General features: G+C 48.0%; 1 protein-coding gene across 1 annotated transcript; it reads right to left on the reverse strand.

Annotated features, from left to right (window-relative positions):
* Nucleotides 1-1,286: 1,286 nt before the first annotated feature.
* MED28 (mediator complex subunit 28) lies at nucleotides 1,287-9,294 on the reverse strand. The gene is made up of 4 exons (XM_066280583.1): nucleotides 9,091-9,294; nucleotides 5,985-6,051; nucleotides 5,186-5,298; nucleotides 1,287-3,856 (listed from the first exon to the last, which is right to left on the reverse strand). Exons 1-4 carry the CDS (start codon nucleotides 9,247-9,249, stop codon nucleotides 3,659-3,661), a joined length of 537 nt encoding a protein of 178 aa, XP_066136680.1. The 5' UTR covers nucleotides 9,250-9,294; the 3' UTR covers nucleotides 1,287-3,658.
* Between the last annotated feature and the right edge of the window lie 6,808 nt (nucleotides 9,295-16,102).

Here is a 16,102-nt window from a genome sequence, read left to right on the forward strand (position 1 = left end):
CCTTGTTTTTTTCTGTTGAGACAAAACTGTGACCATTATCATGTTCTCATGGTCTCAGAGCAGCTTTGTGTGAGGTTGGTGTTCGGAGACTACTCACGTCCAAGAAGAGAGTAGCGTGGCCCAACAGTGCTGGGTCTGCGTCCGAATGTCAGGACAGCTTCCCCGCCCCCTGACCCCCTCTCAGGGGAAACACCCGTGTCAGAACCCGGGAGGAAGCAGAGGCAGGAAGAGCCCTGGGACCAGGACGCAGGGTTGATGATCGAGAAAGGGGAGCCGAGGAGGACACAGGAGGAAGGACGGTTCTGAGGAAGCCGTGGCCAGGCTGACGGAGTGCCAGGGCGGAGACTGCCCACACGGGGTCCATGTCCGCAGAACACGCTGGCTCCTGCCACACGGAGTGCGGCCACGACAGGAAGAGCCCGGCGCTCACTGGACCGCCACAGGAGGTCCCCAGAGGCAGGGGCTTTGGTGACTGCACCCCCTGCAATGGCTCTCTCCAAGCACCTGAGCAGCGCTCCCCTGTGGCCTCCAGGGGCCCAGGACCAAACAGGAAGGCCAACACCCAGGGGCAGAACGACATTCTGGGCAGGAGAGGAAACAGCAAAGGGGAGGTGTGTCAGAGGACAGGCTCGAGTCAAGACGCTGGAGTCCACTTGCTTCGGCCGCAGCGAAGTGGCTGGTAGCCGTCACAAGCACAGATGTGGTTACACAGGAGGGACAGACGGCAGCCTGGGGCAGAAGGAAGGGAAGGGAGGAGCTGGAGACTGTGGATGAGGGGCAGGGAGACGGGACAGCCCAGGACACAGAGGGGAATGGTGAGCGGGGATCCCTGTGAGCAGCAGTGAGCCAGCCGAGGGGCGACGCAGGGCTGTGGGTGGGACCGAGTCCTAGAGAAGGCGATGCAGGGCTGTGGGTGGGACCGAGTCCTAGAGAAGGCGATGCAGGGCTGTGGGTGGGACCAAGTCCTAGAGAAGGCGACGCAGGGCTGTGGGTGGGATCGAGTCCTAGAGAAGGTGACGCAGGGCTGTGGGGGGGGACCGAGTCCTAGAGAAGGCGACGGGCCCGGGCCCAGGGTCTCCCTGGGTCCACACACTTCAGCAGGTGGAACTGGAAGGAACAGTGAGGCCCTAGGTGTGGGGAGTTATCCTAATGGGAGTGAGAGGGTAAGAGAAATCCCAGCTGATAGCTTGCTCTTTTCTCATTAAAGAAGGGTTTTCTATGATCAACCAGCAAGATATCATTAAATGTCATTAAAAGAAAAAAGATATTTAAAAACAATTGAAAAATTATTTCTCAGAAATATTTTGAATTTAATAAAAAAAATGGCAACTGATACAAACATTAATTCAAGATATTTTCATTAGGCACCAATTCAATGTGTCTGCCAAGAACCTCTTTATTACTGAAAGATGCCTAAAACTCAGCTTATTTACTTTATTTTTAGAGTGAGAGAGAAAAAGAGAGGCAGGGGCAGAAAAAGGAAGAGATGAGAAGCATCAACTCATAGGTGGGGCACCTTAGTTGTTCATTAATTGCTTTCTCATGTGCCCTGACCCGGGCGGGGGGGTGGGGGGGGTGCTCCAGCTGAGCCAGTGACCCCTTAAGCCAGCGACCTTTGGGCTCAGGCCAGCGACCATGGGATCATGTCTATGATCCCACACTCAAGCCAGCGACCCCATACTCAAGCTGATGAGCCTGCGCTCAGGCTGGGTGAGCCCACGCTCGAACTGGCAACCTGGGTCCTCAGCATCCCAGGCCAATGCTCTATCCACAGTGCTACTGCTTTGTCACGCAGCTTATTTAGGTTTTTTCTTTATTATTATTTAGGTTTTTAATGTAGAAATCTAAAGCTGCCAATTAGAACTTCTAATTAGCATGAGATGACCAGGTTAAGAACCCTGAAATCATATAATGTGAGGAAAATAATTTTTAAAAGCTTTGTCTAACCCAGTGGTTGGCAAACTCATTAGTCAACAGCCAAATATCAACAGTACAACAACTGAAATTTCTTGAGAGCCAAATTTTTTAAACTTAAATTATATAGGTAGGTCCATTCTTCTCGAGGTAGCGCCCACACGTGGTATTTTGTGGAAGAGCCACACTCAGGGGGCCAAAGAGCCGCATGTGGCTCGCGAGCCGCGGTTCACCGACCAGGGGTCTAACCTATACTTTTCCACTGGAGGGAGCAGTGGCCTCAAGCTGCACAGCACACACACACAAATGGGTAACAAGTGCTACATGTAAAAGATCAACACGTGAGCCCGCTGTACTCAGAGGAAGATACTGCCTTCTCCAGAGGGGCACAGAGACATGCCAATTACCCTCGAGGGAGCCCCACGCGGGCTGGCAGGAGATGGGGAGTCCTGTGGCGTGGTGGAGAGAGTGTCTGGGGGATTCAGGGACCAGGTGGCACCCAGACCCAACAGCACTGTGAGTGATGTCACTGCGTGTGGCCAGGGGCCTTCAAGGCCAGAGAGAACAAGATGAGGAAGAAACCGAACACAGAGGTCCTGCCCGTTAGGGGGACAGTGGAGTGTGGGTTTGGGGGAAAAGGAGTCATCGCTAGAAAGATACACAGCCAAGAAAGGGAAGCCTCGTCTGGCTGGAGCCAGCAGCGGTCTGAGTTGGTCTGCGGCAGACCCATGAGGAACCGCCGGCTGTGTGACCAACACGAGGCTGAACCATCTCCCCAGCGGTGAGGCTCCACCTGCTCTTTGTGGAGTGTCACCCAAGGTCACTCTGACGCCCCTCCCCAACCTCTAGGCCCCATTCATTAGCAAGAACCTTCCTTAAGGGAAAATTCTGCTCCAAAAAACCAAAACACAAACACAAGCAAATAAAACTCAAAACAAAAAGAGGCGACTGCAGTGAGTTCTAACCCTCACGCTTCACCTCTGCCCAAGTCGTGCTACTGAGAACAGGGTCCCTTACTTAAACTGACTCATTACTGCAGAGCATAACAAAAACTGCTTCCACCACATCCCCCAACCCCCAAAATAAGCATCACAGAAACAGAAACTTACCCCAAATAAAAGTCAACATCCACTTTAAGATCCTACTGTAATATTGCTACACTAGTTAGGCTATTACAATCCTCTTCCGACCTGTTTATAAACACCGTCCCGCTGAGAGTGCTGGGAGCATTATAAGCATTGCCCCATTAGATTCCTCTTCTTGAGGTAGTTCAGTCTTGAAACAAGTTTAAATATTTTCACAAACAACCCCTGGGAGGTAATTAACACAAAAGGCCCACAAACCAAATCACCACCCTCTGATTCACAGCTCAGATCATACAAACTTTTTCTGTCAGGTGGTACAAACTGATCTAAAACTGGAAACAGAGATTAAGTTACAAAAATTACAAAAAAAAAAGAAGAAAGAAACCTACATAGGAATATTAGTGGTGTCACACTAAACAGTCTAAATGTTCCTAAAAAACAAAAATATTTACATGGTTTACAAGGCTCTGGACACTATAAAGCAATAAAATAAAAACAAGAGCTTATAAGAAGGGGGGACTTTAAGTGGCAGCACACACCGAAAGCCATGTCAGTCTCTGGCAGACAGTTCTTCCAAAATGTCATGTCACCAACACGTGACGTCCGTCAAGAAACCCTTGCGCGCTGACCGGAGCCGGCTCCCTCCGGCTGGCGTGCGCTCAGGTCTGCTTCAGCGGCGCGGGGATGTTGGCGGACGCCTGCTCGAGGTAGGCCAGGGAGCCCTGGGGCAGCTCGGCCGGCTTCTTGTGCTGCCCGTCGATGTCCTCCAGCACCTGCTGCCAGTGCCGCAGCTTGGTCAGGTGCTTCTGGACCAGCGCATCCTTCCGCTGCAGCTCGTTCCTCAGTTCCGACACATCCTACGGAGCAAGGGGAGGAAGTTAGGGCGCACTCGCAGGACGTGAACACTGTTCCTGAATAATTCAGAGCGCTAAGAAGCTCAAAACAAAGGAAGTCTATTAAACCATGCTAAGCCCGCGACCCCTGCCCCCAAAATGACCATCTCTTGGCTCCATTGTTAGAATAATCCAAAGCAACTCTTCCCATGGCAGATGTCTGCCTAACTCTGAGAGTTTTTAGTTTTAATTCACTTTCTTTTAATAAGTAGTACCCAAGTTATTATACTCCAAAGTATCACAGATCCACCAGGGTCACTCTCTTCCCATGCTGGTCCGCAGGCACCGAGCACCTGTCCAAAGGCTACTGCCGAGACTCCACCAGACTCTGAACCACTACTTAAAGGGACCCACAACCACTGTTCTGTATTTCAGATTTATAAAGAGTTAAAATCTCATTTTCACGAGTTTTTTTTAATGCACACTAGCACTAATTATCAAGATCTGGCCTTGAACACACCTGTTATTATTCAAGTATTCAAATCAGGAAATGATGTGACAGGATGACGTGTGAGAGTATCACCTTCTCAACAGCTGATATCATTAAGTAAAAAGAGTATTTTTAGTTGGCCAGCTTGTGGGAGTAGTTATTTCAAACACTGCCCCCCAAATGAACATCTCAATTTTGTGTTTCTCATTAGGGGACACCACTGTCCTCTTCCTACACCGCAGGGGGCAGGCCCTGGCCCAACACCTTAAATGCAGGAAGTGGGGAGAGGGAGGGAAAAACATCGATTTGTTGTTCCACTTATTTGTGCATTCACTGGTTGATTCTTGTACGTGCCCTGACCCGGAATCGAACCCACAACCGGATTGTAGGTGTAAAAGAGACTTTTACACCTATTCAAAAAATAATCAATAATGCTATGCTCAAACCAACTGAATTACCCGGGCAGGGCTTGAACAAAATTTAACAAAGCCCTTCCTGTGTCCATGGTACTGTCTAAGGCAATTGGAAATACACGGATCACACAGCTCCCGTCCAAAATGAGCTTATCATCTATATTAATGGCTTTTCAAACTTTTAAAAACAGAACCTCTTTTAAGAAAAATCTTCCATGAAAGCCAATACATGAAGCTGCTCTGTGGGAACCCCTGCACCCCAGCCTCCTTTCCTACCACAGTTCTGGTCAGGACTGTCGTAAACACTGACAACTGCAATATTCATACTCAGTCTACAAACTCTCACTATAACTAACTAATGGGAAAAGGTTTGCATTCAAAACCACCCCAAGTACAGATGGAACCCTAACATGTGCTCCTCCTAAGAGCTGAGAAGAAACGAGTTCATACCTCTTTGATAACCTGCTCTGGTTTCTGGACAGACAACTGCAATCTTTTTTGTAGAAAAAAACATTCTGTCTGTCTTGCAATATCCAGAAATTTCTGGATACACTGATCAACACCTTAAAAAAAACACACATACACAAAGTATTAAATCAAGAAAAATATTACACAAGTATCTCCCTCATACACGAAGTCAGAATATCAAAACATCACCTTCTCACAGATGTAATTTGGGATTTTAATCCTGGCCACAGCAACAGTATTGACCCCAACCCTCCGTGTGTTAACCAGCGTCCAAGAGCAGATAATTCGTACTTTACCCGGTAAATAAGAGACCTTACTATACAATACGGTTCTTCTGAAGAAAGACAATCCAGAGTTCCAGCAAGGAGCATGACTTCCAGTTAAAATGGAAAGTTTAAACTAGAGCACAAAGGAATCACAAGCACTGGTCAGCTCTGGGGACAGAACTTGGGCAAGGAGGAAGGCACAGAGGAGACTGTCACCTCTATTCAAAAAATAGTCAAAACTTATTGTACAAGCAGCACACACTATTGGTCTTCTCTGTCCTCATACGGGTGTGAAAAGCTCATCATAAGTGGTTCCTCATGAATGACGTAAGATGTCAGTAAGCTGAACAGAGAACCAGCACTATCAGCAGTATACAAACATGATCTACAGAAATCTCACTCTCCGGAAAAGCCCTCTTAGGATACAAGCAGGACTGAAACATACCAAGTGTGAAATCAGCAATCAGGGATCTTGCTGGAGGCAAGAACACTGTCTATAAAGAGGGAACTCTTACCAGTTCGAATTTCTTCCTGATCTGTGCCGTTGACATAGTCCTGACTCACCAGAGAAGCAAAGCAAGCCTGGGTGACCAAAACATATCACAAAAGAAAAAAATGTTATTTGCACATCAAAAACTTTACTTTAGGGTAAGAAATAACCTCTCTGGGAGCCAGCCATTCACTAAGTGGATAGCATCTGCATTTGCACACAGAGGACAAGACATCGTGCCAATGAAGAAACATGGTACAGTGACTCTATCAGGCCCAGGGAGGAACAGTTGGCATTTATTAGATCCCGTCTGGTCTCTTTCCTGTCACTCGCTCCTTTCCCACGATCTCATCCCACACCAGGGCCTGGAACCCTATGCCAGTCCTACCCACAGCCCTTCCCTGCCATGCTCACCCATTATACCACCCATTCAGGACTCAGGTCAGTCAGTCCCTCCTCAGAGAGACCTTCTCTCACTTCCCCCTTAAAACGGCTCCCCTCCTGTTCACGCTCCCTCCTCTAGTCCAGCCTCACTGTCACACAGTTCACTGACACCATTCCATTCCTTCGGTCCATCAGCAGCTGTCCCCTGCGAGCAGGTGGGAAGTTTGCCTTGTTCACTAAGTGCCTAGTGCAGGAATACTGCCCCGCACAAAGTGGCTGTGCAACAGACACACGCTAATGACTGCCTGGATGGCCCAAGAGAACAAGGTTGGTGTCCCGTGGATCAAAGTCCCAAAGATGTAGTTCTCTCAAAAGGGACAATGATCCAGATGCAAACGTGACTTAGGCAGGGAGTTCTACGAACAAAGAAAGCCTGACACAGGGCAGTGGGACCAGGAGGAGCCAGGTGTGGAGGAGCAGGGGTCAGAAAGGAAGCCCCAACCCCAGGGGAGCAAAGCCCAGCCAGCAGTGAGCAAACCACACTGAGTGTGAGGCAAGGAAATCTAGGCCACATGTAGGCCAGCGACCACATGTGAGGGCCCTTCTGCCTGCAGCTGCTGCAATTTGATTTATAGAGAAAGATCACATGGTTCCCCCTACAAATCCCTGTAACCACTTAGGAGGTCAGAAAAACAGACTTCCCATTCTGTGTAACACGTCACACACTGGCCAACAAAGCTGGCTACTCCCCCAGAGCCAGCCGGGCCACCAGACTGGCTGGGAGAAGATCTGATCTCAGGAATTTTAGTCTCCGCATCCTCCTTTAAAAACAACAAACACACAGGCCTTTATAGAGGATTGGACAGCTGCAAGGAGAAAAATGTGTGATGGTCTATAAAAAGAACATGCTTTTTAGAAGTATGCCAGAGAGAGAGCCTTTGCCTGGAAAGTCAGGAGGCCCAGTGGTAGTACCTATTTCCACAAGCTGAGAGTTTGGCTTTGGCAAGTTACTCCCCTTCTCTGCACCTCAGTTTCTCCATCTGTAAAAGGAGGGGATGATCCCCAAGGTTCCCGCCCACAACAAGAGTTCATGACCTCAATAAACTCATTCCATCAAAGAGCATTTGCTAAGCAACTAGAATGAGCAAGCCAGAGAAGGGATCTCATGCGGTGGCGGCAGAACCAAAAGAGGAATGACAAGACGGCCAGCTGGTGCCATGAGCCACTGGAGGTGGTGCCACAGAGGTCCCCGCAGAGCACAGGAAAGACCAGTGGCCTCTGAGCTGAGTTTTGACAGGAGACTCGGTGGATGATCACCAGCACCGGAGGAGGGACAAGCAGCACCTCTCCCACTCCCACAGAGCCACGAGCTCCTTGAAATAATGGGGACTGTTTCTGTGTGTTCCTAGCACCCGGGACAGGGCCTGACAGACCACAGGCTCCTTCATCGCTTGACAAATATTCATCAGGCATTTGCTATCTGCTACCGCTGTGTTCGTACCACAGATACAATGGTGAAGAGGGGTGCTCTCTGACTTCACGGAGCCTGGTCAGCGTAAAGTGCTACAAAGGATGCCAGGGAAGGGTCACCGAGAAGATGTTGTGTGATGGGACCTGGAAGTCCAAAGAGAAAACATGCGGCATATGCAGGCAGTCTTGTGTGGCTAGAGCAAGAAGAGACGGGTTCAGAGCTGAGATTTGACCATGCAGAGCTGGGGAAACCACAGCAAATCTCCTGGTCTCATCCCAAGGGCCACAGGAAGACACATTAAGGGTTTTTAAACGTTAAGCTGCTGGTGGTCAGCTCTGGCCAAGGCTTCTCCAGGGCCGGTCTTTCAGCAGGCACTCACCTCAATGCTACACGCTGCTCTCAAGCTGACATGTCCCTCCTTTAGAGCTGAGCCCCTTTAAATCAGTTATCACCAAACTTCTGAATGGACGCTCCATCAATAAAAGCACTTTGCCGATGCACCCCCAATACTACATTCATTTACAAACTACACCCACACATGTCTGTGCTACCATAAAGGCGCAGCATAAAACTCACATGACTAGGATTTAAAACGCTGAAACGGAGGCCACTACAATAAAAAGTTACATTAGTTTATGTCCGCATACGAATGGCTCGTCTTCCCGTTCAGACAGACCACCGAAAACAACTGAAGCACTTATTTTTACCTCTCTTTTGTCTACTACCATCTTCCTGGCTACAGGGTACACTCCTTGGACCAAACTCCTATTTTTTGGGTCAACTCTCTGCCTCCCTCCCTCCCTAACCCTCAGCTTTCCTCCTTTCTCGGCCCCTAAAGTACCAAGTTCCGCACACTCTTTAAACAAGTCCATGTCAGCTCCAAGAGTCCCGCAACGAGGATCGCCAAAGGGTGGGGCCCAGGGAAAGGCTACAGACATGAGCAGTGTCGCGTGCGCTCCAGCCCTCACTCACACGCAGGGATGCGGGAAGGGATGTTTGAAGGCGGGAGAAAGAACTAGTGGGACGGGATCAGTTGCCTGGGAACCTGGAAGGGTCCCAATGTTGAGAGTGGACACACTCCAAGCCCACGTCAGACCTGAGTAGAATACACGCCACCACTCACGGTGGGGACTCAAGCAAGGGACTTACATTCTGAGCCAGTCCCCTCATTTCTAGGACTATAGACAGATAAAATGCGCATGCGCAGCTTGCACTTCAGGAGAGAAGGGAAGCTGGGAACACAGAGCCCCCACCCCCTCCGTTGTTGTTTTTTTACCTCGAAAGACGATTCCAACTCATCCACCAAGGTACTTGGAGAAGACCTCGGGGCGCCTGGCGCGGCCTGAAGAAGCGAAGCCTGGCCCGGGAGTCCCGGCGGCGGTGGCGGGGGTCCAGGTGGCTGCGCACTGAACATACCTCCCAGCGGAGCTGCCATTTCTCAGCCAGCCAGAAGAAGCCCACTGCGCCTGCGCAGAAACTGGCGGTCGCAGGACACGTGACGTAAAGGGTCACGTGAGAGTTCCGAGCGCCGGAAAATATCAGTTGGGTGCCAAGGAAACTGAATGTTTGGTACCTCGGTCTCCTCCTCCTTCCCTGCGTGCACTATGCGTCTAGATTTTCCTTTTATTTTGCTTGAGAGTTGAGGGCTTGGACCGGGTTTGACACAGTTGTGTGGAGAAGAGAATCAGTAAATATTTTGGACGGAGCCCTCGGGCGGGAGTCAGGATACTGCTGTGCTGCTGGGCCTGACTTGATCCTGAATGCTTGGAGTGATTTGGGCCAAGAGTCGTTCTTTCTCCTGGCTCAGTTTACCCGCTGTAAAAGGATGGAGGCACCCGTTCACCCCACAAACATTTCCTGAGACTTCACTGTGCACCAGTTACTCACCCAGTTCTGTGGAGCTAAAGAGAACAAGCAGGCAAAATTCCCCCTAAATTCTCTCCGGGGAGAAAGACGGGTAAGGAAAACTGATACCGGTTCTGGTGCTAGTTGAAAGAGGGTTCGGGTATGGTGACGTATAGAAAGCATTTCACTGTACCCGCGCTTGGAGGAACTTAGGCTGTTGCAGTAAGAGTTATTCGGGGCTGAAAGAGAAAGTTGCTTTTACAGGTACTGAACGTCTCATTTCCCTTTGTCTCGCTGAGGAAAAAGTCCAGTCCTGTCTTCATTAAGCCCAGTATAAAAACCAAAATCCAGATTTCTGCGCCTTGGGTTAGCCCATATCAAAGTTTAGCCTAGTCCAGACGCTGCTCAAAGCCTGTATTTGGGAAATGGCTCAGCTGTTGGCGCAAGCGACTGCCAGCCCACGCAGCACGGCTGCTTCTAGGCGCTCCCACTGTTGAACGAGTGGGGCAGGCTTATTTCCAGGCAGGAAAAGAGAGGGGGAGCTTGACTAAGCCTTTGTTTATATTTTGGGCTGGGAAGGACTAGCTATCCTTTAAGCAGACCAATCCGTTTCTTTCCAATTTCGCGGGTGTGGGTGGGGGTGGGGGTGGTTCCTCCCACTAACCAATCAGGTCCTCCTTCTAAGCTAGATTGACAGTCGTCGATGGCAGCCACTCTGGCTTCCACTGCACTTGCCTGAAAGTGAAACCACAGAACCTCTTTCCCCAGCACCAGTTTGGTAGTTCCTTGGGGTGATTCCTCCCAAACCTGAGTCCCGGGAGGTCTGAGACTCAGTGGACTCTGAGAACAGTACATTCCTGAAATGTGCAATTGAGCCTCTATCAGTACTTTAGCCTTATAGCAAATTAAGCTAAACGGAAAGTTGCAGCTTCTTACTAAAGCAAGGTTTCCAAGTTTTATGAACTCCAGTGTGTCCGTAAAGTCATGGAGCACTTTTGACCAGTCACAGGAAAGCAACAAAAGATGATAGAAATGTGAAATCTGCACTAAATAAAAGGAAAACTCTCCCAGTTTCATACCTATTCAGTGCAGTTCAATGCGGGCTCACGCACAGATTTTTTAGGGCTCCTTGGGTAGCTATCCCGTATAGCCTCTACAGACTCGCCACTGACTGATGGCCTACCAGAACGGGGTTTCTCCACCAAACTGCCGGTTTCCTTCAACTGCTTATCCCACCAAGTAATGTTATTCCTATGTGGTGGCGCTTCGTTATAAACGCGCCGATATTCACGTTGCACTTTGGTCACGGATTCGAATTTAGCAAGCCACAAAATACACTGAACTTTCCTCTGTATACCATCCACATCTCGACTGGCATGGCCGTGGGTTGTTACGTCATTATCTGCGCATGTGCACATGCTGCCACATCATTCTACAGAAGCTGGGAGGGTTTTCCTTTTATTTGGTGCAGATTTCACATTTCTATCGTCTTTTGTTGCTTTCCTGTGACCGGTCAAAAGTGCTCCATGTGCCTGACCTGTGGTGGCGCAGTGGATAAAGTGTCGACCTGGAAATGCTGAGGTCGCCGGTTCAAAACCCTGGGCTTGCCTGGTCAAGGCACATATGGGAGTTGATGCTTCCAGCTCCTCCCCCCTTCTCTCTCTCTCTCTCTCTCTCTCTCTCTCCCTCTCCTCTCTAAAATGAATAAAAAAATAAATAAAAAAAAAGTGCTCCATGACTTTACGGACACACTGTATAATGTCCAATTCCTTTTGCTCTCTTTCCCTGTCATTATTTAGCTACCTGCCAAAGTTAACAAAACGACTAACATGTTGACGCTACCTATCTATGTGCCTGGCTCTGTTTCCGTTAGATAATTATTGTTACATCAGAAAGAAAGTCACTATGCTAATATTTTAGTGACTTGCTTTTAAAACTTGCTTATTCCTCTTTTTGGAAGGTAAGTATATTTTTATTATATTTAAATTTACAGTCCTATATGTGATAATGCAGCACATTTATTGAGCCCTCCATGTCCCAGGTATTTTTTAATAATCTTTGTGTTACAGCAATCCCTCCAAGTCTCTGCCCTAGTAGAATTTACCATTGTTTTTGTGGGAGAGAGACAAATATATATAGAAATACCATGTAAAGATCAGTGCTAAAAAAAAAAATGTATGCTGGTTAGGGGATGGCAACTGATAGATTTGAGATAGGTGGTTGAAAAAGGCCCTGGTGGAGTGATTGTAAAGAACCACAGACAATCTGGCCCAGCTGGAATGAGTGAGGCAGGCAGAAGTAGTCAGAGAAAAATCGAGCTTCCCTTTGCCAGGCGGTCTCAGATCAAAGGTCATCTTCCTCGCTTCAATCTCAGACCCACACCCTCAGCTGTTTAATTTTCTTCACAGCACTTGAACATCATTAGAACTTGTGTTGTTTTCTTCTTCACTGACTAAATGGCCTTACACACATGCACACACCAGCGAATGCAAGCTGCGTGAGATCAGGGCCTGCATGCCTTCTCCACATAGATTCCCACCACCCAGAGCTGTGCCTGGCACAAAACAGACAGAATAGATATCTGTTGATTGAATGAACAAAAGTAGACTATTACGAGGGAACTAGTCCACTTCAGCAATTGTCAAACTTTTGGGTCTCAGGATCCTTTACATTCCAAAATTTCACTGGGGATGCCAAATGTTTTTGTTTATGTGAATTATGTCAGCTAACATTTATCTATTCAAACTGAGAATAGGTAAAATATTTACCTGTTAATTAAAACAGAGAATTAAAAAATTTATTTTAAAGGTTACTACATATTCATAAATATTATTTCAATTTAAAATGTATTTTCCAAAACCAAAAATAAATTAGTAAGAAAAGTGGCAGTATTTTATTTATTTATTTTTGCAAATCCCTGTACTGTCTGGCTCAAAAAAGTTTTTTTTTTTTTTTTTAATTAATTTATTTTTAACAGAGACAGAGAGAGAGTCAGAGAGAGGGATAGACAGGGACAGACAGACAGGAATGGAGAGATGAGAAGCATCAATCATTAGTTTTTTTTGTTGCCATTGAGACACCTTAGTTGTTCATTGATTGCTTTCTCATATGTGCCTTGACCGTGGGCCTTCAGCAGACCGAGTAACCCCTTGCTCGAGCCAGCAACCTTGGGTTCAAGTTGGTGAGCTTTTGCTCAAACCAGATGAGCCCATGTTCAAGCTGGCAACCTCGGGGTCTCGAACCTGGGTCCTCGGCATCCCAGTCTGACGCTCTATCCACTGTGCCACAGCCTGGTCAGGCCAAAAAAGTTTTTATGTCATGTTGCCCTAGCCATGAGGAAGTTGCCTGAGAGAGTGGTCTGTGGTATCCTCGTTTGGGTTCACCCCAGAACAAAGCATATTTGGATTTTGCTGAAAACACATTTCCTCATTTAAAAAATGGGAGAACACTGCCTTGCCTGGGAAGGATCACAGAGAAGACAGGATGTACATAGGGAGTTGAATGCAGTTTCTGAGGTAGACTCAGTACCAGTAAGAAAAGAAAAGCGACATGATATAATTTTTTTAAAAAAACACTTCACCTGGCCTGGTCAGGTGGTGGCACAGATAGAGCGTTGGACTGGGACACAGAGGACCCAGGTTCGAAACCCTGAGGTCACTAGCTTGAGTGTGGGTTCATCCGGCTTGAGTGTGAGGTGAGGTCACCTGCTTGAGCGCGGGGTCTGGCTTGAGCATGGGAATATAGACGTGACCCCATGGTTGCTGGATTTGAGCCCAAAGGTCGCTGGCTTGAGCCCAAGGTTGCTGGCTTGAGCAAGGGGTCACTCGGTCTGCTGTAGCCCCTCAGTCAAGGAACATATGAAAAAGCAATCAATGCACAACTAAGGAGCCGTGATAAAGAATTGATGCTTCTCATCTCTCTCTCCTCACCTCTCTCCCTTCCTGTCTGTCCCTATCTCTCCCTCTCTCTGTCTCTGTCACAAAAAGATAAAATAAAATAAACCTCTCCCCAGGTACAGAAACAGAAGGTAAGTAAGTGCAGGCAGGACCAGTAAGGCAGTAGCCTAGGAGTCATCTAGCAATCTAACACGGAAAGCCTAGGAGTCATCTAGCAATCCGGAACAGGGAAAGCCTAGGAGTCATCTAGCAATCCGGAACACGGAAAGCCTAGGAGTCATCTAGCAATCTAACACGGAAAGCCTAGGAGTCATCTAGCAATCCGGAACACGGAAAGCCTAGGAGTCGTCTAGCAATCCGGAACACGGAAAGCCTAGGAGTCGTCTAGCAATCCGGAACACGGAAAGCCTAGGAGTCGTCTAGCAATCCGGAACACGGAAAGCCTAGGAGTCGTCTAGCAATCCGGAACACGGAAAGCCTAGGAGTAATCTAGCAATCTAACACGGAAAGCCTAGGAGTAATCTAGCAATCCAGAACACGGAAAGAGGGTTGTGGCTTGTACGGTACTAGGGCAGTGGAGGCAGAGGGCAGAGATGGTGAGGTGTGGTCAAATAAACTCTATGATTTGCTTAGGAAAAAGAGCCAACTCTTTGGGAATGGACTGTGTAATGGAATTTGTTGGTTATGACTTATTTGAAGGGTTTAGGCTCACGTTTCCCCAGGATCGTGATGAAAGGGAGTAGCCGGAAGTTGAAGAGTGGCAGAGCTGCAGGCCATAGAAGATGGAGGGCAGTAGAAAAAAGGCCCCAAGGAAGTGGTCAGGCCAACACTGTCCAATTGATGGTCTGAGGGACGGACGGGGCATGGTTTCAGAACTCTTCTTTCTTCAACCCTGATTTTTCTGAGGGCAAGGACAACATCTTGCCTACAGTGTCATCCCACCATCTTCTACAATGCCTGGCACAGGTTAAGCAAGAAATAAAGTGCTGGATCAAATTCTTGACTGCAAAACAGTACCACTTCCTGTTTCTGTGCCCATGCAGGGTATGAGGGCATTTTTTGGATTTACTCTACTATAATCTTAAAACTATTAACTGCCAAAATTTCATCAGGTTCATTTCCCATCACATGGTCACCTTTCTCAACCATTCATTCAACCAGTATAGACACGCCTGTGTTATGAGCAGAGCTATAGTAATAGAGACGGTACCTCACCTCACTGCAGTTATAATATGCACTGTCCCTTTATGGCAAGGGTCTTCACGCCGCACTGTATTCAGTAATGGCTTCTTGTGCTCAACGCCATGTGTTGTGTTGCAGGTGTTGGGCTTTGCAGATCCATTGATGTGGGTTCTAACCTTTTCTTCTATTTCCTAGTTCACAAACATTAGCAATATACTTTTTTTGAGATTTAGTGTCTTCATCTCTACAGTGATGTTACAGAGACTGTTAGTTGCCAATCTCCTGTCCCCTCTCCCCTTCTTTCATCGAGGTGACAAATGTACTCAGCTAACAACCTTCATCCTTCCAAATCCCTGGCGGTAACATGGTTTACTCTGGTTGATGACATAAGCTCATGACATGGGACTTCAGTGAATGCTCCTTAACATGTGTTAGTGGTGGTTGCACCTTTGTGCTGCTCCCTTTCCTCATTTTCTTGTAGTCTTCAGCCCCCAGAGCTACCTGGGACTGAGGGAGCCCGAGGTCATGGTGGTGACACACATTTCGCAGACCGTGGGGCGGCTTGGGTTTTGGGTTCCCTGCTTCAGCCACCTCTGAACCCTGTTCTACAGCACTGCTGTTCGGACTGCGGCTCTCCACAGGCATGCCATGTCCTCCCTGAAACGGACTCAAATACCACCTGTCTCAGGCCATGGCTCTGAGGGCAGCCAGAGGCCCGTGAAGTCCTGGCAGCCAGATACTTGGGCATCAACCAGGTTAGGTAAGCACGTGAGCCAAGGGCTCTGCCACGCCTTCTGGATCTCACTCCAGGAACACAGAAGTTCTACTGTTCTTTTCTTTATGAAAGGCCTTGATAGGAAGCCTTCCATCATCCACCCCTACTTGGCCTTTTGAGTCACCCAGAAGGGATGATTTTAGTTTCCCTTCCCAAGCTGGTCGTTCCACCTTTTCTGGACACGGGCACCTAGAGGACCTTGTTGACTCACTCTTCCTGCCTGGTTCTACAGGACTACATGCTGCCGTTTCCGGTCCCTCGCTGTAAACCAGCGTAGACACAGAGAGTATCTTCTTACATGTCAAGTTTTTAAAATATTAAGAGTAACTCTACACAGGGCTTTCCTGTAAGACTTTTCAAGTCTTAAAAAAAAAAAGGCACACATCCTATTCATAGGTGATTTGATTCACCCCACGCAGAAATAACAGAGAGGAAAAACTGTCTTCCAAATCTGCACAGATGGAATGTTGACTGGTTGTAGTCCCAGGTGGTAAGCAAATAGTTTACAGATTGACAGTCCGTTACAGTCTTGTTTATTATTTCAGTATTTCAAGGAACTTCCACATCCACTCCAGTCTCGGATATGAAAG

This window comes from Saccopteryx bilineata, chromosome 5 (genome assembly GCF_036850765.1).
Source record: "Saccopteryx bilineata isolate mSacBil1 chromosome 5, mSacBil1_pri_phased_curated, whole genome shotgun sequence".
Lineage (NCBI taxonomy): Eukaryota > Metazoa > Chordata > Mammalia > Chiroptera > Emballonuridae > Saccopteryx > Saccopteryx bilineata.

Coding starts and splice junctions, on each gene's coding strand:
- MED28 (XM_066280583.1), bottom strand. CDS start 9,249: ATGGCAGCTCCGCTGGGAGGTATGTTCAGTGCGCAGCCACCTGGACCC. Junction 6,052..9,090: donor AGTTGGAATCGTCTTTCGAG/GTAAAAAAACAA, acceptor TTGGTCACCCAG/GCTTGCTTTGCTTCTCTGGT. Junction 5,299..5,984: donor TCAGGAAGAAATTCGAACTG/GTAAGAGTTCCC, acceptor GTTTTTTTTAAG/GTGTTGATCAGTGTATCCAG.